The 21,452-nt window shown below is 42.3% G+C and overlaps 1 protein-coding gene across 2 annotated transcripts in view; it reads left to right on the top strand.

Annotated features, from left to right (window-relative positions):
* The window catches only part of LOC120820788 (cGMP-dependent protein kinase 1), a 76,112-nt gene that overhangs the window by 44,226 nt on the left and 10,434 nt on the right, over window positions 1–21,452 (top strand). For both annotated transcript variants that reach the window (XM_040178940.2, XM_040178939.2), the window contains exons 4-7: window positions 9,856–9,961; window positions 12,615–12,678; window positions 15,283–15,360; window positions 16,281–16,375. In XM_040178940.2, coding sequence (XP_040034874.1) covers window positions 9,856–9,961; window positions 12,615–12,678; window positions 15,283–15,360; window positions 16,281–16,375 — 343 coding nt within the window. The remainder of the gene's footprint in view (window positions 1–9,855; window positions 9,962–12,614; window positions 12,679–15,282; window positions 15,361–16,280; window positions 16,376–21,452) is intronic.

The following is a 21,452-nucleotide window of genomic DNA, read 5'->3' as shown; positions in this document are numbered from 1 at the left end:
GTCCGCTTGAAATTTATAAGTTCAAAAATAGCAGAATCGTTTTTTTTGTGTCAACCACACAAGAAACAATATTACAGAAACCATCTGTAATATCTAGATAAATCATTGGTTTGATTCATATTTTTATGGTTATGCATCTTTTCCTCCCACACAAACAGTTTCTGAGTGCCAGAAACTCGAGCGCTCCCGCAGAGCAAAGAGCCTCTCCTCAGAATAATTGCTGCCTCATATATAAACAAAAAAGGTGGCAGGCACACCTATGCCATGAGTATGCACTGCCATGCTGGCAGGCAGTCACTCACTCGCACGCCGTCACAGAAACATACATTCAGCGCGTTCTGGCAGAGCAGTGGGGGGGCGTCGTCATCCAGGCTTCACTCGCTATTTTTGGGTGCAGAGATCTGAGGTTTTTGCCTCTACGGGTTTCAAAACATCGGCTTTGACTGACAGGAGGCCCAACAAAGTTCAACAGTGAAACCACAATGGATTTTTTTTTTTTTTTTTTTTTTTTTGCTAAACCTGAAACAAGAACTAACAGGTTTGCTGTAATTTTAGTGAAAAGGCATTCAGCACAGTATTATCTTCAGATAATAAAAAGATGGTTTAGTGTTTAGCAGTTATTTTCTACAGTATTTGCAGACTTATTAGTAAACTATACAAAAAGACAAAATACAATGATAAGCAATATACAACAATGTTTATAGAAAATAAAGATTTCATTTAACTTTGGATGGGTGTAGAGACAACTAACAATTCACAAATTTGTGCACAAACAAAAATCATCCTGTGCACAGAATAAAGCACACATCCAAATCACCATTGAGATACAAAAACTCAGTCAAACTAATTCTTACCTGTGCGCATGTTACTCGATCCAAATCATCCCATTTGCATAAGCATACTTCCACACCCCGACATACATAGATAATATCCATGAAAAATCGATGTTATTTGACCAATTTGAGTGAAGGGTTTAAGTAGTCACCCGGAGAAATGTGTCATCGGCTATAAACAGATACAACCTGCACGAGGGCCTAAAAATAATCTACATGCTGACGAATAGCAAACACACCTCATTTCCTCCGTTTGATTTTCTCCAGCCGGGCCCACTGAAACTTATCAAGTTATTCCAACGGATTTCCTCTCTGGTCGCTCGTGTGCGAGGATGAGGACAGCAAACGCTGAAGTTGATGCTACAAACCGAAGAGAAAGCGCGGTCTGGGTGATGCTTCACTGGCGTTCAGATGCTGCCGTGGTTTCTCCTCCTCTGTGGGAGCTATTCTCATCAGTCGTGAATGAGAATAAGTCCTCGGATCACGCAGCAGCACTTCCATCATGACACCATGAAATTAAATCGAAACTAGGAAGAAAAGTATGACTCCCTGTTTTCTAACAAAAGACAGGAGCCTGTTGAGAATTGATTGCGATGATTGAAGGGCTTCAAGCAGGAACATGGGAACGGTTTACCTCATTTTTCCTTGTAACACACCGTCCTCTCGTTCCTATTCACTTCGCTCTCCTTTATTCCACCAATCATGAATTACCCCTCAAAGAGAAGTCCATTTTCCTTCTTACCCCCCTTCGGTGTGGAAGAACATGAAACCAGCATATTTCTTCTCTTTATATTCAGCGCAACATCAATACTGCTGCAGCGAGAGCGTCCAAGGCCCTTTTGACCTTCAGGGTCTAAACTCTTGCCCCCAAAGACGTGTCTTCTGATGATTATTGACCTCAACTCGATTGAGATTTAGAAAGACCGAGACAGAAAGAAAGATATTTGACGAGCCGTTCTCTAAAAACAAAAAAAGTGGGATAAGCAATTTGATTTTAAGATGCATACAGTGCATCCGGAAAGTATTCACAGAGCTTCACTTTTTCCACATTGTTATGTTACAGCCTTATTCCAAAATGGATTAAATTCAAAGTGAAAACTAATTTTTGCAAATCTGTTAAAAATAAAGAACGAAAACATAACATGTACATAAGTATTCACAGCTTTTGCTCAATACTTTGTTGAAGCACCTTTGGCAGCAATTACAGCCTCAAGTCTTCTTGGGTATGATTTCACAATCGTGGCACACCTATTTCTGGGCAGTTTCTCCTATTCTTCTTTGCAGAACCTCTCAAGTTCCATCAGGTTGGATGGGGAGCGTCAGTGCACAGCCATTTTCAGATCTCTCCAGAGATGTTCAATCGGGTTCAAGTCAGGGCTCTGGCTGGGCCACTCGAGGACATTCACAGAGTTGTCCCAAAGCCACTCCTTTGTTATCTTGGCTGTGTGCTTCGGGTCGTTGTCCTGTTGGAAGATGAACCGTCGCCACAGTCTGAGCTCCAGATTGCTTTGGAGCATGTTTTCATCGAGGATGTCTCTGTACATTGCTGCATTCATCCTTCCCTCAAACCTGACTACTCTCCCAGTTCCTCCCGCTGAAAAACATCCCCACAGCATGATGCTATCACCACCATGCTTCACTGTAGGGATGGTATTGGCCAGGTGATGAGCAGTGCCCGGTTTCCTCCAGACATGACGCTTGGCATTCAGGCCAAAGAGTTCAATCTTTGTTTCATCAGACCAGAGAATTTTGTTTCTCATGGTCTGAGAGTCCTTCAGGCGGGCTGTCATGTGCTTTTTACTGAGGAGTGGCTTCCGTCTGGCCACGCTACCAAACAGGCCTGATTTGTGGAGTGCTGCAGAGATGGTTGTCCTTCTGGAAGGTTCTCCTTTCTTCATAGAACAACGCTGGAGCTCTGTCAGAGTGACCATTGGGTTCCTGGTCACCTCCCTGACTAAGGACCTTCTCCCCCGATCGCTCAGTCTGGCTGGGCGGCCAACTCTAGGAAGAGTCCTGGTGGTTCCAAACTTCTTCCATTTCCGGATGATGGAGGCCACTGTGCTCATTGGGACTTTCAATGCTGCAGAAATCTTTCTGTACCCTTCGCCAGATCTGTGCCTTGATACAATTCTGTCTCGGAGGTCTACAGATAATTCCTTGGACTTCATGGCTTGGTTTATGCTCTGATATGCACTGTCAACTGTGATACCTTATATAGACAGGTGTGTGCCTTTCTCAATCATGTCCAATCAACTGAATTTAGCACAGGTGGACTCCAATCAAGGTGTAGAAACGTCTCAAGGATGATCAGTGGAAACAGGATGCACCTGAGCTAAATGTTGAGTGTCATGGCAAAGGCTGTGAATACTTATGTACATGTTATGTTTTCGTTCTTTATTTTTAACAGATTTGCAAAAATTTGCAAAAAACAGTTTTCACTTTGTCATTATGGGTTGTTGTGTGAAGAATGTTGAGGAAAATAATGAATTTAATCCATTTTTGGATTAAGGCTGTAACATAACAAAATGTGGATACTTTCCGGATGCACTGTATATATTTTTAACTTAACAGTCCTTATTTTTGTCTAAATAAGAGAAGAACAGTTTGTCATTAGACTATGAATCATTCATAAATCATTATTCAATTTCCAATCTGAATTTTCTCTCTCTGATTTGACAGTCAGTTGATGACTGCATAAAGACGTTAACACAACTGCGAGGCTACTGAAATATGTACGGGACTAAACCCAAATATCATTACCCAAATAACACATTATGCATTATGAGATTCTCTCAAGCTGGACCTGGTTTTATTTTAATTGAGTACCTCTGACGTGGCTGGTTTTCCCCGTCTTGTGTAGGGGCTCATAATAATACTACTCAAGTCCATTCATTATGAATCAAACGATTGGATTGTTCTCATCTCACTGTACTATGAAATATATATCACTACTCAACAGGACTTTCCAAATCAACCGTATTTCCTATTTCCGTTCCTTATGAATTGTGTTTACGCGGTATTGTGCACAGCCTTCCACGTTTACATATTTGCCCTACTTTAATGACCTTATGTAAAATAAGATTCATCCTTCTCTGCTTATTTGAAATGTTAGCAGTGAACTTCAATTGTGAATGATTGTCCACAAAGAGGGCGCCTTCTACAGACCCGTAGCCTTGAATGACTTTAGTAGATACTATCAGAGTATGATGAGTTCAACACAATGTACTTTGTAAACCGTATTGCTTTTTTATCCATGAAATTGCCTGGAATAAGAAATATTTACTGCAGTTTTTTAGATATGAGCAACGTGCTCAGATCTTAAATCCCAGAGCACGGAATTCTTATTTAGGCCGTCACCACAACTCCGGTCTTCTAAATGTGTTAATTGTAATGAACTGCCAAACTACATTAGGCTATAATAAAGCATTGAGAGTGAGGTTTGTTAATGTTACAGAGAAAAGCATTTCAGAAATACTCCTATTCACTAAGCCTCTGGTGCCTCTTTCATTTCTACCGACGGACACGTTGAGGACGTCGACGTTACCGTGACACTGTAGCTGGAATGAAAAACGCTAACGTAACAGCAATGAAATCAATCGTTCCCTAAAGCCAGAGACGGGTTATCTTCCACACAACATGGCGGGGGGGCGGGGGGTTTCGGGGGTGGATGGCGGGTGGCATGTCGGCAGAGCGTTGGTAGAACTGGCAGACGTCATGTGATTACGCCGCGTAGTTCCCCGCGTTGGGATTCACTGGGATGCGACAGCTGTCATAAGAACACACACACACACACACACACACACACACACACACACTGCCAGAGCCGGAGGCAGGCAATGGTTCCCGTAACGGGGAGGGATGTGTGTTTCCCTCACTCTCCTTTGTTCCTCTAAGCCTCGATGATGATGATAATAATTAGCTCCACAATTTTGAAGACAATTCTTCTAATGTTTCCTTTAAGCTCTTTAACCCAGTCTGGCGTAAATGACCTGTCCTGCTTTCTCACGCTCTGAAGCGCTTATCCAGATGCAATCGCACTTGGCTGATATTATTAATGACTTAGAGATTAGACTCTTCCACCCGGCCGCCTTGACAGCGTCGCTTTCTTGATGCTTTCCAAAAGAGGACACGTGGGAGGCCTCCAAGGAGCAGAGTTCACGTGACTTTGTGTGTGTTTTTGTGGCTCTGAGTCAGTGAGAGGAAGACGGTTGATTTTCTTAGACACAGCTGTAAAGTAAAGAGGGGGAAAGTTTAGGACATTTTTACGAGGGAAGGAGTTATGAGGGAAATGAAGTTTCAGGGGAGAAACATCATCACAGTGAAAAAAGCCCAAGACATTATAACATTATTACAGGGCTAAAAATCGTCTCTTGTCCCAGAGGTGCAGCTAATAATCCACATGTGCTAAAATGATATTTCAAAGGCAAGGACATCCTAATAACTAACATAGCGCCAAAGGCATATTTTGAATAGTATTTCCAAAGTTTTCTGAGAAATGTTCTTTGTGGCAATGATTTTGTAAAAGTGTGAGAACACGATGACTTGAGAACAGAAGCTTAAATCTTTGTTCTGCCGAAATACATGTCATCCTCTGTCTTCTACTCGGAAGGCGGGCACGACGGTAGGCCAATAAAAAATATTGATTTTGCTGCACCTTTTGACAAATGAGCTAGCTCTAGGAATATTTGCAGCACATATATAAGAGATATAATGAGCTTATTTCATAACTTATTTGGTCAAATAACGTGTACACAGTGACGTACATTGAGCAGTGTGTTAGTATCACGTTAGTAACAAATGTTTTCCTTGCTTTCAGAAAGCACACGCAGACAGAGTATTGTGAATCATTTTAAAAATCATTAAAAATGGCAATCACAGACGCACTAAGCGCTTTGTGGACGTAACTTGTCATGACCCGAGTACAAAGAAGAAACATTGTTTAGCTCATCCTACATTTCTGTCATTTAATGAGCCAGAATTAGATTACATGGACAAACACACATGGAGCATTTGCATAATCCCCCAGCCTGAAATTCAGTTACAATGAATTATGACTGAGCCAAACGAGTGTGTGGGGGGACGGGGGGGGGGGCGTGTCCTGCACTTTGTCATGGGAAACATCCATATATATCACGTTTCATTGTTTTGCTTGAGGTTTAAACGCATATCCTTTCTTTTTGGGGCCTTGGCATGTCAAAGGGAGCTTGTTGTCCACTTTCGCTAGTTTTTCAAAATGAACCATATTTATCTCTTGTGGCATGTAATTGTCAGGAATTGATGCCTCAGGTAATACAATCATAGTAGCAAGTAGAGGGAGGGAAAGGACACGCATGAACAAATGATTACGCGCTGGGCTATGAATAGCCCTCTTTTACTCCGAGGTGGGATTGTTTTCAATTTAGAGGAGCTTTTTTAGGTTCAAACAGTAATCAGCAGGGTTACAGTAATTATTTGATTCAAATGTGTCAATTACACACCTTATCAGAAAAAAACCCCGCCATTGTTGGAAGGTGTTATCCTAAAGTGATATTTGGGATGAGTAGTGCATCCCACGTCTTTGGCACAATACCCACACGCCCTCCTATGTAAGCTCCCACGCCGCCGCATTGAAGCACCTCAAGAGGCCACTTTTGCAGTATCAGTGGCGGTGCATCTTTTCACAATAAAAGCAATTTCATCACTGTTACCCCGGGAATAGGATCATCGGCATTCAAAGTATCTCCTCTGTCTGCATGACAGCATGTTTGCTTCAAGTGTCAGTCGACGTGCATCAAAACTCCTCAACGCTGCCGCCAGTGTGCGTCGCACTAAAATGTTGGAGAGAGGACGGATGTGCATCTCTTAAACAGTCAAGAACCTACCTGGTGAAAAACAGAAAGGACTTGTTCGTATTTAGTCTTGTTCACAGGACTAAATATAATATGCATTACACAAATTTGGCATGACAACAGCTGATAAGTTACAATTTGTTGCAACAACAATAATTATTCTCACTTCCAGTTCTCTTAAAAAGAGTGCTTATTGACAGACCTCCGTTAAGTTGCACAAGTGTTATTTTTTTGTTTTTCCCTGTGTACCGTATACCTTGTAGTTTCATATTGGATGTTTTACGGTCCACCTTTGCATTGTTCTTAATAACTCTCCATCCCACTGGAACCATACACCGCAAAATTTCTTTAAAACCCTTCCCGGATATCATTCCTTCCTCCGCCTGGGGTGATATGAACATCCAGGAAGCTGTGAAGCTAATGGTCGGGCAACCCATGAGCGTTATGGCATTCATCTACGCCCTCACTTCGGGATAACCAGCTCCCTGAGTCTCACCGCAATTTAGTCCGGCCTCCGAAAATAATGCGCTTACCTACTGTGGTGAGCTGCAGGCTCCCTACATAGCTTATTTCCCAGTGTCCCACACCCCCACACGCCAAAACACATCTTTTCACACTGCATCGTGATGTCTAACCTCCCACTCTGGTTGCTTCGGGGTCAAATTAGAAGGCTACTCTAATAATTTGTTCCTAGACCAATATCCATACAGCGGGTTGTTTGTTTTATCCCCTGAGCTGACCGGATTTCGGGATATATAGCTTTACATTTCTATTTAATGTGTCAGATGATTGTTTTTACTGCTTTTACAAAAACGGAATTACATATCTCTTGTACCGCAGTATTGCAGAAAAAAGCAATATATACAGGATGTCTTCTTATCTGTGTCTCCACACGTCATTCTGTGTGTTTTGGGGTTCCCACTCCAAGAAATTGTCGCTCACCAAAAACGTGTCAGGCTGTTTAATGAGGGCATTTCTCCTGTGATTTGGCCCTATTTTAAACTGCTTCCCAACTCTTGGTCAGTAGAGAAGAAACTAGTGTTGCGTGTGAGAGCGTGCATGTACATAAATACTGAGTTACTTTTCTGTGTCTGTGTTCATGCAGTCATAGTTAAATTACTGGTACCTTTCAGTCATTAGACCTGACCAACTGGCGAGGATCACCAAACACCCTCCCTCCCTGAAGGTGAACTTCCATACTCACAAGGATAGAAGCAAACACCAGTTTGCTGTTGTATGGGTGAGAGTGAGTCGGCATTGCCTTTAATAAGTGTAGTCATATACATACACACTGCAGGCCCAGACCCCCCTGCCTGAAGTGACTATCGTGTTCCCCATTTGCTGCAGCTTTTATGGCCGGTACTGTGACCCGAGAGATTCAGATCAGCTTTATCATCCAACACCGGTGTTTTTACAACGCCTCCAGACATGAGGACACCATTAAGTCCACAGTGAAAGTTTGGTTTACAGGCTAGTGGCTGTTTGTCGGTTAATGCCATGGATTTTTCCTGATTTGGCCTTGTGGTATGTTTTGAAAAAGGTTCTCCTATGGTCAATACACACCACATTGATGATGACAAACTGGATTTTATCTTAAAAACGAATGTAAAATGCATGTCGGGCTGGGGGAGGATGAGATGGAACAAACAGCATCTGCAACAGACTCAGACAAAATAGCGAGCAGTCTGACTCTTATCTGATTCATTTTCCTCTAATATTACCACATGTCCCTGTAGCCACGAGGAGCTCCTTGGGGATCACCAGACTTGTTTTGGGGTCAGACTGGAGTTTTTCTCTCTTTTTTCATTATCACTAACAGTCTACTGTATAACTGCATAATTGAAGTCGAGACGCCGAAATGAGAGCAGATAATGACCCCTGGAGGTACCAGAAGTAAAGATATTATTTCCGTGAAACGCTATTAACAAAGAGAAGCGCTGAATTCTGCAAGTTACTTTACATTTTGGCTTCGGCGTAATGAAATACAGGGTTTTGAAATGTGTTGTTATAAAGTTTCTGCTCCAACAAGCCAGTTTCTTTGAAATCTGATGACATTCAGGTTTGGGTTAGAGGTCCGCCGCTCTGATGAAAACCTGCATGGCCTGGTTCCAACAGGTTCTGCTCTTCATGACAGAGACCTGTCGAGGTGAAACATATTCTGATTAAAAGCGACTTCAGAGAATCTCACAGCTGTTGAGCGTCGAAAATCACTGAAAAGGGAAAGAAAGGGAATTTTAAAAGACCCACGCCTCCATCAATCACCACACTGCAGGAGAAGGCAAGAGCTTTGGCACCATCTCTGATCTGTGAGGTATTCAAGATTGCTGCAAGAGAACTTTATTATTCCAAGAGGTGTCAAAGAAATGAAACGTAACAGCAATGCTCTCTGGGCATCTCTAGCACGCTGAATTCCACTGTAAGAAAATGGCCGAAACATAAGTTTGTAAATGCAAAGAGACTGTAGAGGAGAAGTTATTGGTGCACATCCAGAAAAGCGCTCTTTAATCTCTACTGCATTGAGAATGTTGTGTTCACGGAGTTGTTGCTCCAGGGCCAACAGTCATTGGTGGAACAAATCATTCTAAATGATTTCAACACATTTTACAGACAAATATCAGGAGGCTGGCGGTTTGTGATATGCATCTCGACCTAACTTTTGTCACAGTTGTGCGATTGTCGTTAAGACGAAGAGCAATCAGCAACTCGAGGGGTTGAACTAATAAAGAAAAACTGGTACATAATTGAGTCAGACTCCAGACCTTAAACCAATTACGACGCTGCAGTGTGACCTGAAGAAAGCCACCCATGCAAAGTATTGTAATAACAGCGGCTGAATGAGACTGTGTGCAGGATTCCTCCTGTTTGCTCTGCAGCAGCTAAAGTAAACAAACAAAAGCCTTCTTGGCTTAAAGCTCCGCAGATTTCCCCACTTTCTATCTGTGCAGTGGTTTGCGTGGTTTGGTCAAATAACTCAGTCACAAACGCTACATGCCAGGATAGAATGAAAGCCATGAAAGGCTCTAAAGAGCATATAAGATGTTCACTGCATCCACGTTCTGCATGCATAAAACATAATGTTTGTATGCAGCGAATGTTTAATGCGTAAAGACCTGCTGTTTTTTTTAAATCTGCCCGCCTCAGGGTAAAAACCGTCTCCCGTCACGTTGCTAATCTTGTGTATTCCTCCTTTCCAGCTCTAACAAATGTCAAGCTGTGGGCCATCGACCGACAGTGCTTTCAGACGATCATGATGAGGACGGGTCTCATCAAGCACACGGAGTACATGGAGTTTCTGAAAAGGTGAGCAACCCCTATTTTTCGACAGACAAATGGCCCTGAATAGGACTTTGATCTGAAATGCCATGAATTCATTAATTAAATGAATAAAGGGGAATATTTGTGAGCTGTTTCCATGAGGATTCCATATTCATTTTTAACAAACAAATAGTCCAAATTGTGTGTCACCGAAGGTGTCATTCAACTTAAAAAAGAGACCGTATCATCTTTCTTTAGTGTCCCTCTCTCTATCAGAGAGCTCAGGATCCTGACCGCCAGAAGCCTATTATCACTTAAAAGGCCCGCATGGCGTAAAGGATAAAAGGAAAGACTCATCAAAAGACGGAGAACAGTGTGCAGTGATCAGCATGAGATTCAATTCGAGTATAAATCCATCTTCCCTGTTTGACTTTCCTGTTTTCTTTCATCCACTTTGGTCTTCATCAAGCCAATTATGAATAATGCACCACATCTTTCCTATATTTCAAATGCCACACCGTTTCCCCAGGACTTTGTTTCAGGGCCGATATTAGAAGATACTTCACTTCTTCTCACATGTCGCCGGATGTGTTTAAAGTTTCCAATGAAAGAAGCACAAGCTCCACTCAGGATCATTTTGACTGAACGAGGCCGCGTTAAAAACTGTGATCAGTATCAGACTGACACTGTTTGAAGGATTTTCGTCAAGACATCAAGGAAACTTACTTTTTTTTTAATGATGGGGAAAGATCACAGGAAATGTTAAAAAGTTACCACTGTACTATTGTTATATTGCTCGTAGCAGAGTGACAAAATGTCAATCCCTTTGTACACCTTTACATTTAGATCTACGGCAATTTGAACGTATTTTCTTTTGCAGCAGTTGAACAATTTCACACAATTTCCGCTTTTGCCCCTGAGGGTGGACTATAATATTCACAGTGATGTCAGATATCGCCGGTTTGGGAAACATAAACACAGGTTTTTGACCATAAAGATAAAGACAGTCTCCCTGGACAGTGTAACAGTCTGCAACATGTGCAGGACATTCCCAATAAAGCCCTTTTTTTCTGTATCTCCAGTACCCTTTTCACCATGTGGGAAGATATTTAACGGCAAAATATATTTCCAACCACATAAAAAAGAACACCATACAAATCTAACTTTGATGCTCTAAGACTGAAACCATGTACGTGATGGCTTTGACTAAAAAAACATGTACCGTATTGCAGCTCTGGCCTTTTAGCAGCTCTTATATAACAGTGCAACCGATAAATGAATATTTAATATATATTATTGCCTGTGCTTTATGGGTGGGCGGGTTGTGGTGTGAGGATGGGGGGTAGATATTTATAGCATCAATAGTTATTGTAATGTAAATGATTGTATGTGTTGCTTATCGGGTCTAATAAATGAGCCGGCATTAATTAGACCAACATGCACGCTGGTCCCTGGGTCTTCTATCTACTGTTAAACTGTATATTCATAAGTTGTAGAGGGGGAACACATATATAAACCTGAGAGGGAAATCTCACATGTTATTACATACTGGAAGTGAGTGTATTTTCAAAGACCCTTTTTTACTACCTCTTTCTAGCATGTATTATAAATCACTCAAGCCCATTTCTCCGAGAAGGAACACTGTGGGGGTAGTGTGTGATGAACTGACAAACATCACCTAGATTTAGAAAAGTGCACATTGCTGTGACTTTATATTTTTAGAAGGTTGGTGGGCTATGAATCTACCCTCTGCCCCCTTCACTTCTTCACTTTTAGTTTAGCTATAATGTATGGAATAAAAACCGAAGAATATGAAATATTAAAAGGCTCTGGAAATGAGCAGAGGAAACCAAGTATGCGCTTGTTCTCCAAGCGTTTACTGGATTGCTGAAGAAAATATATTTAAGGTCGTCCCATGATTTACTCCCATTTGAACAAGTTCCATGAGTGTAATAACATTAGAATGTTCAAAAGGAACAAAGACACCACATTACAGAAACCACTCTTCCCAACTGGCCTCCATCAATTCATCTCAAGCAACACAATTACGTTTTTGGATTCAAATTTTCCTACAACAGAGGCTTTGCAGCTCAAAGGATTGAAGCTCCACATGTTTCGTGCAAAGTAGGTTCAGCTGATTAATTGGAGCACCGACCCAAAGGACGAACACGGCGGCTAGGGGCCCGAATCTGTGGCCGAGGCAAGATGGTTCCGATTAGTGTATTAAAGCATGGAAAACAGGGGGGGGGGGGGGGGGTGAAGGGAGATGGAGGAACACACAGAGGAGAGATGATCTAGGGAGATATGCCTTTTGTTCACCAGCAGGAGCTGTTTTTTTTTCTCCTTGATAAACATTGCGCCAGTTTTATTTAGTAGGCTCGATGACAGGCAGATAGCGTTCTTTTAGACTGCCCGGAAAGCAAAGTGAACAAACATCAGGGCCTCATGCTGGTGTGTTCAACCCAGGATCTGATTCCCTGCTGAGTAACTAGACTCTGCTGCTTATGCTGGAATATTCATATGCATCATCTGTAACACAATATTTACAGGCCAACTGCCACAGCATCATATAATATTATATTGTTATTCTCTCTAGATCAAAGCTCTTCTTTGAGTCTACTTTCCAAACCATTGCCCATTATTTTGGAGGAAAACATCGCATCTGATCTAAAAGTGCTTTATTTTTTCCCTCCTGCAGCGTTCCCACATTCCACGGCCTGCAGGAAGATATTCTGAGCAAGCTCGCCGATGTCCTTGAGGAAGTAAGTGCCTTATGCTAAAGCGTGTGACAGGTGCAGCACAAAGCCGATGTCACAAACCTTCTCCTCCACACATCCTAATAGATTTCCATACATGCCCTTTATTTCAATGCAGAGAGAGAGCGATGAGCCAGAAGGGAAATGAAGACATAATCCAGATAGTGAGCTCCGGGTGATGGCAGGGGCAGATGGTAGGGAGGAATTAAACAAATAATCCATGCGAGAACATCCATTAAATGTCACCATGGTAAACCTACTTCAACCACGTAATATTCATAAAGTGAACTTTGTATTTTGTAAAGTAATGTAAACCAATCTTTTGAGATGTTTCTCAACATCCCATTTTCTACCCTTGTGCACACCGCTTCTTTTGATGTTTTTGCCGGTATAATTTAGTAATGCAAGCACATTCCCATTTACACTTCTGATGTGTGCTGGTAAAATTAGGGCTTTCAATATGTTGAATTGCATTCAATTTCAATGTGAGTACATAAATAAATCAAATGGATTTGAGCCTGATCCTTAGTATTTCAGAAAGGGTAAAGCACATGGATTATTCAATCTGTTGCAAAAAGGGGTAATGATACACGTATCCACAGGATACTTGACTGTGTAATGTTTACGCTGTTGGGGTGGGCGTTCTAGTACAAATTCGATGTACACTTTATGAGCATAAATACTAACGGCATTCACTGTAAAATTGAGCCTACGCTTCAGACACATGTAATTAGTTTCCCTTAAAACTATAGAAAAGGTAGCATCACATCCGATTATTCATGTTATCACATCACCCTTGTATGAAAGCATCTTACGGGAACAGTGGCAACAACCATTTTCAACAGATGCAAATGAAAAAATTCCACACAATGTGCTTTTCACAACTCCCACATGGTTTAACAGAGGTGAGAGAGTCTGCCTGAGCCACTCCTCACCGGTTTGCATTCAATGCCAGTTTCTGTAGCCGGTAGCTACGTTAACTCTGCCGAGCAAGTTTCACTGTGTGGTCCTCTCCAAAAAATGCTTGAGATTCTGAAAGTCTGTTGTTCAACCCAATACCTCCTCCAAAAAAAACACACGGGAAACGTCTCTGACAGGCTAGCAATTACCTGCCTTAAATGTGATTCATTTTACCACATGTTTTATTAGAACGATATTTGTGGAAAGAGCTTTTATTGTCGGCTTCGGTTTGCTTGTTGTTGTTTTCACCAACTTGACACGGGGAGACTATCCACTCATAACTGCCTTTTGAGTCAAGTGCAATTAAAACACTTTTTAGATTGTAGAAAATTCTGAAATAAAAAGGAGGATATGAGGATGGCCATTAGCAAAACTATTTGGCAATGAGATGATAATTTTGTGTTGGCTCAGGGATGACATACGCATGTGAGTAAGCACAGAGAACACGCCATGTTAATCAAAATGTATCGTTTTGCATTACATTCTAGACATTTATATTAAATGTGCTCTGATTAATGGGTTTGCACTATTGACTGAGGGAGATATTGGTGGTGGGAAGTTAAATTCATTTGTATTTAGCAGCTGTTTTTTTCTGCCAGCATGCACAGCCAAGATTTCTAAATATTGGTGTGCGTTTTCCCCCCTAAACAAGCAGAGGTCTTATAGGTTGATTGTGCACATATGGCTAAATCCATTGTGCTTTCCTATGTCTTATCTACTATAATAAATCATTTGTGTCCAATATTTTTTTTTCTCCTTGAGGACATGCTTGAGAAAAACGGTCATATGATATAAATGGATAAACTTTTGAATTTAACATCATAACTGCAACCTGCTATTAACAAGTAGCTCGCTGCTCAGTGGGAAGTCAAATTGTTCGGTACAGTAGGTGAAATGGTGTGAGAATGGTAACCTGGCATTGTGGAGTCTGCTTGTGATGGAGATGCTAAGGCTTTGTCTTCGCTCTAGACTTTGTGCAACTTCTTGTGTGTGTTGTTTGCTGAGAACATCAAAATCCCATCAAAACGTGAGTTATAAAATTCAATAACTGATGCCTTAAGGGTTTCAGGGCCCCTCCCTCTAGCGTCTTGGCCTTTGGTCCTGAAGATAATGGTGTACCTTGACGCTGAGCTTTCTCCATGAAACAAGAGGTTTTTCACATTATATGAAGTTATAGATCGCATATCACGCGCAAGGAAAGTGTTTTTCTTTTTCCCTCAACCAATGCATGCTGGGATATGCCCCTGGCACCAAAAACCCTCAAAAGGAATACTTGGTGAAGAAAATGGATTGATGGATGGATCAGTTTCGCTCTTGAAATTGAGATGTAATTTGTATGTTTGGTTTGATGCAGCTCTATTCATTTTATTAACTATTAACACTGCTTCTGTACCTGCTCATTGGAGGTGACGGGGCATATCCAAACCACCCCCCCGCGCAACAGCCGGCCGGTCTCTCTGTTACTAACAAGGAAAACGCATCCCGTTGTAATTTTTCTCACTGTCCCTGATTGTGCCTCGCTTCCTCTGAAGGGTACACGCCGGTCTGACGTGAGAGAGGTCTCACTCCCCAATGTGTGGGAAGAAGGAAACAAAAGAATGGCAGTGTGACCGAATAACATGTCTCTTCTCCGGTCTTCTCTTCTGACAGACGCATTATGGAGATGGAGAGTACATCATCAGGCAGGGGGCCAGGGGAGACACCTTCTTCATCATCAGCAAGGGAAAGGTGAGAACCGTGCTTCAAGGCCGCCTCCAAATCCTCATGACAGACGCCTTCCTTCGGAGCAAAGTGGTTGTATCTTTGGGTGAAAGTTGGCCGTCGTCAATCATCTGGAGATAAGGGGGATGCCGCCTCTGTCATCATCTCCCGCAGACGCTCTCGGAGAGTCTGGAAAGGAGGATGGAGTCACTTTCATTTCACCCTTCTGTCATCAACACTGGCTTTCCCGCTACGCACACGTCGTCAGCCCTGGTGGGCTTTCATGTGCAGCTACTCTTATTTCTTGGTTTTCTCATCTTGTTTATTCTCCTCATGATGCTCCTTCCACTGTTCAAGGTCCTCCGCCCATATTGTTCCTCCTCCTCTTCATTAGGTGGATGGCCAGAGGAAATGACCCCAAATTTTGGCATCCCACAAAACCCGACTACACCTTTTCACCATATGTCGTTTTTCTTTTTGTTCATGGCCCAACATGATCATATATGCTCAGGAATAATAATGCTGTCACTCAGTTGTCTGCTGCATGACAATGGCCCCCTGTGCAGCACTGACTAATGGACAAAGACAAGATCCTTCATTAGGTAAAACGACCCGTCTCCACTCACTTCCTCTAAAATTTAAGTCAACCGGCACAGCGCCGTCACTAACCGGCTCATCTCATCTCATCTGGCTAATGAAGTGGTCAGTGGCGCCTTACAGATGTGCAAAGAGATGCCACTTACCTCTTTGCAGAAGACCGCCCGTGAACCGACATCTGTCACACCAGCGCCCCTCCCTTGTTTGTAATAGCGTGATTAACCTGTCACATCTTTCTACTGATGCTCATCCCCTTTGTTCTTTTTTTTATTATTTCATCACTGTTACACTACTCTTTCAGTCTACTCTGTTTAACTCACCCTCCGCGCGTATTTTCCTCCTTTCACTAGGTTAATGTGACCAGGGAAGACTTGCCCAATATAGAGCCTGTCTACCTGCGAAGCCTCGGGAAAGGAGACTGGTTCGGAGAGAAAGCTCTACAAGGGTAAGATTGTTCCTAATAACAATGCCTCTTTCAATTCAAATCTTCTGTTTTTCTGCTGTTTCTGTCTGCTTCTCACCCTCTTCCCTTCTGGTTTTCTCTAACAACCTTTCTGTAATATCCTCCCTCTTGTACTAAACGTGCATCTATCCATTTTAATTTGCTATCATCAGCCTCCAGCTCTTGTCTGTCCCTTTCCCCTCACTAACTGGTCCTGAGAGAAATGATAACTGGCTAAGTGTTAGGAAATTAAAGCCGAGCCACAAATTACACAACTTTAGGGCCTGATTCACTGCAGCTATTCCAGTCACACTTTATTTATCTCTAAATCACATTAAATATGTTTGGTCTGATTGTGTCAGACCAAACATGTAAGATCTATTTTACCTCCAAGCCCATTTACGTATAACAGCATAAATGAGGCCAAATACAATTTCTTATGCATCCTCCTCTTTTTAAAGTCTTTATTTGACAAATTAAATACAAAAATGTTCACGAGACTCACAACAATTATCAAGTAAGAAAAAATATTTTCGTAAATAGCTATTCAGAGATCTACAGGTTAAAAGCCATTGTTTTGAGTGGACTTCTGTGTTTGTCATACTGTCTGTGTACCCTAGCCAAAGACAATAATATCTGCATGTCCCTTGGATTCTTTTGTCTCTTCTTCTCATTGCCTGTCTCGGTTGCCATATCAAGGGCCCAATCTCCAATCTCTACACTCACAGACTGTGACTTGAAATCCCTGAGAGATAAGGGTTGTCCAACTGTCAAATAGCCAGGTGCTTTGGGGGGCTTTCTCGCCGATATCTTCAGCCCTCAGTCCGCATTTCTGCAGCCTTTGCCTGAGAGAATTTCCTGTAATAAATTGAATTGGGAGGTTTAACACAGGGTTACAAGGGGGGGGGGGGGGGGGAGCGGGAAGCATATGAAACAGATATACACAGAAACGTTACCATTTAGGATTTAAGTTACTCCCGGTTAAGAATTTTAACAATTGCTTATTTCAGCTGTGTTGACGGAAACAAGCAAAATCCTTATCAGATAATTACCTCTCGTCTCACAAGGCAAGCATGTGGAAGACGTGACAAAGACATACAAAATAAAACCCCACTTGCAGCATATGTTGCCTAGTATTCAAACCACGTCATGCCTTTCTGCCTGTCGCACACCATTTACAAGGTGACGTCAGTCCCTGAGGGTTCACGGCTTAATGGCTCTCGTGGACGTTGGGATTGGGCCACAGACGTCTCCTTGGTGTCCCTGCGTTAAATAACGACTCTCTTTTATAAACACGTGTGTTGGTATTCGAGCATTGTAGCTGTTATTCCAATGCAGGAGTGTATTTCAGTTGAGAGTGAGACTTGTAATGCAAACATGTACACGTTATATGTTGAGCTCTGATGATGAGCTGAGGCAGGTTGGAAGTAAGCAGGCGGTAAAGACCGTAGGGATCAGAGGACTCACAGCTGCTCCACTGCTAACATGCAGTGGTATCTGAGCTCTCAGATACTTTCACAGAAAGGACACTTCAGTGTAATAAAAACATTTTATATGGATCTGTCCTTAAAGCACCATGGCCCATAGGGATATTTTTACCCTGCTGTTTGTCCTGTGTTGTCATGAGTACGTGGCTCTGTGCACAATGTTTTATTAGAGCGGGGGGGGGGGGGGGGGGGTAGTGTATTATACCTGTGGGGGGGTCAGGTAGATACAGAGCTCATATGTTCTCATGAGAGAACATTTGAATGTGTGCAAGCCCACAGCTGAGTGTCATGAAAGTATGAAAGTAATGAAGATATCGCCATCTTGTGGTCGCCGAAAGCTAAATCCCCTGATCTTCCATTCAAAAGCCCTTAACTATCACAAATTAACCCCTTTAAAACACAAAGAGACTTACATTTAACCAAAGCATTGTCCTCTGAAAAACAAATGCCAGCTTACAGGTTGTCAAGACTCTTTATCCTTTTTCTTTTTAAGGGGTACATTCCAGATGTTATTTGTGAGGATCAGCCCACAAATTTTTGGGCTTCTTCCCATAAGCTAAAAACCATTGGATATAAAAGACGACGAAGCATTACTATTCATGCAACATGAACCTGAACATGTGACGCCCAGGAAGCTCGATCTCTTGGAGGAGTAGGTTGCTCCGAAGAGACATTCGATACTTTTCACTGATGAGACGTGCTGTCTGATGAATGAGATCATGACACCGAGTACTTATTCATTATGGATTTAGCAGCTGTGCAACTTTTGGCTTAAACTTTTTACATTTTCCAGGAATTTAGTGATTTCAAATAATTATTATTGAAAAGAAAGACCGCAAACATCTCGATGTATCACACTGATGATTTTGTACATCCACACACACACACACACACACAGAGTGTTAGATGGATTTGTCTGTATAAAATGATATATCAAACCTGTCCGTAATTTATTCATTATACTTGGTGTTACCCAGAATAACAGTGTGCCGTTTTGAGATGCACCTCAAAGCACCTTGAAGAGCATCTCGTGTTTTGTTTCATCAAGAAAAACATACCTTTTCTACATCCCACTAAAACAAAGTGTTCCTCCCCACCTCTGCATCTGCTTGCTATTGTCACCGTCTTTAGGCCTGACCGCCTTTTGTCTTGGAGTGTCTTAAGCGGGAAAGCCCCATTCAGCTACAGCTTTGATGGTCGAGCATGTCTCGTGCATTTACATGATTGAGATGTTGGCCGTCTTCTTCGGAGGCTTTTGATCAGAGGGCCCTTCTACGGGGCCATCTTTGTGATCAGAAGTTAACTGTGTGTGTCCTTGCTCATGAAACTCAATGGCCCGTACTCAACGGTGTCCATTCGAAGACTTCGCCTTTGATCTGCGAGAAGAACACATTTAAAAACCAAAGTGTGTTCTCCTACCAGCGACGGACATAATGATTTGGTTCGCGCTCGTCTCTGTGATGTGCGTGCATTGTTGTTGCCGAAGAAATATCACATTACATGTATTGTCTACAAGAGTAGTCCTCAGTGAGTTCTAATTCGGTGGATGGTCCTGAAAAAGAAAAAGTAGACGTGGTTACTGCGACGTCACCCATTGGTCTGTAGAACTGGACGAGTCACACAGCACCTTATGTGGTAGAGACCTTTAGTTCACAAGGTAGCCCTCCCTTCGTTATCGTCTATTTTGCTCTAAAAGAACTTCATGCTATATTAAACGAGACTTGAAACTACTTGACCAAAAACATGTTTACTATTTGTTATAAAATGCCTTGTCGTCTTTCTATTGGATCAGTTGTACATATTTCAGTTATACGGTCTCTATACTTTACTCAATGCCATGACGGATTTTAGTTTCCTAATGAGTGAATTGTTCATTGTCTGTCTTATTGCTTAGTTTGGCCCATTTGGTTTGTTATTTTTTGTCACATCTTTATCTTTATCTAATTAGTTTTTTTTTGTTGTCTTTTTTTTTTCTTATGTTGTATTGCTGTGAAGGCACCATGAATACAAAGATGGTGCATATAAAGGGATGGTTCCTACCAGAGTGAAAGCGCCTGGAAGAGAAGAATTTCTCTTGTGTGTCCGGTATGGAAAATTGGAACGTGGTCCTGCTTTGTAAAATAAGCAATTTTGAGGTTAATGGGAAAAAGCTGCACACTTACTGGCAGAGTCACCTGAATACCTCTCAGTTACAGAGTTGAAGCACGAATTATTAGCTGCACATCCCACAACCACCTCTTGTTCTCGCCCCGGCCCCGACCCCGTCTTTACTCCCCTCGCTGAAGTCCCGTAGCTACCCCTCCCCACCCCCCCATCCCTCCCCCTCCCTCCCTCCTCAGCCTCCAAGGTTGTAGGATACTTTCATAACCCTCCTCCAGAGACACCAGATCACTGTCCAATTACTGCGTTCATTTCAAATATCTACTGGAAATCAACACCACACACATGCAGCTGCTCCGTGTGTGTCTTTGCTTGTGTGCATCTGCGTGTGGGTGTGTGGGTCTCTGTTTTCTCCAACGTGTTTCTCGTTGCACTGCGAATAACAAGCGCGCAGCCTCCTTCATCCCGTTGGACGACTCGGGCACGGCAGTATGCAAAATGAATCATTCTGACACATGTTGTTTAGCGATCGTGTTTCTCATAAAACGTCGCTGGCATCAACACAATGGAACGCTAAGTTGTTTTCAGCCGCTCTGGAGCAGCAGGGAACAGGTGTAACAAGCTGCTCTCACACTGGAAACCCTCTAAAGGACAACTAAGCCTCATGACTATTTCAATGTAGCCCCAGTGTTGTGTTGTATTGTGTGTTTTTGTTCTATCGCCATGGTAAGTGAATGACACCAATTCTCTATGCTTTCTTTTATGAGATGCAGTAACCTACGTAGCACATTGTGGTTGTAACAGATTACGGTTGCCTGTTTTTGAATATGTGCCGTTTAGAAATTGTCCTGCGTATCCTTCTTAAACTGCAATTTATGACAGAAGCTATTTAAAATTATTTAAATCCACAGAGTTCTTGAATTTTCTACATATAAACACTCAGAATGTAATAAGTCATTTAGTTTCGTCCTTACATACAGTATTTGACATAAATTAAAAAGCTAACACTTTTCAGTTTTGGATCACGGTTTACGCTATCAATGCAATTACAACAGGATTCCAAGTAGAACAAAATCGACTCATAGTTAAATCACATTGACCATGGGTGGAATGGCACGGATAGGGTTCCCAAAATGACTCATCCCATTGAAAAATCATCCCCACTAACTGTCAATCATCACTCATCGTTCCCCAAACAACTCATCACGTAACCAACGTGGTCACCTTCATTCCACCCATTAGCCTGGTTGTGCAGTAAAGTGCACTTATTCACCTTTGAACTGTGCTGTGTTGGCCAACACAAGAACAGGCGGAAATTGTGTTTTAAGAGCGTGGCCACGAGCCATATGAGCCTATCAGACGTGGATGAAGCACTGCATTAGCCATGTTAGCGCGGGTCCCCCCCCCCTCTCACACACACTCCTCTGCACTCGTCTCCTCTGCGGTCCTCGCCTTTCAAAACGTGTTGTTCCCCCGCCGGCTGTGGCCTTTAT

Source organism: Gasterosteus aculeatus, chromosome 6, assembly GCF_964276395.1.
Source record: "Gasterosteus aculeatus chromosome 6, fGasAcu3.hap1.1, whole genome shotgun sequence".
NCBI classification, from domain to species: domain Eukaryota; kingdom Metazoa; phylum Chordata; class Actinopteri; order Perciformes; family Gasterosteidae; genus Gasterosteus; species Gasterosteus aculeatus.
The sequence above is the reverse complement of the archived record's forward strand: the minus strand, read 5'-3'. Positions and strand labels throughout refer to the sequence as shown.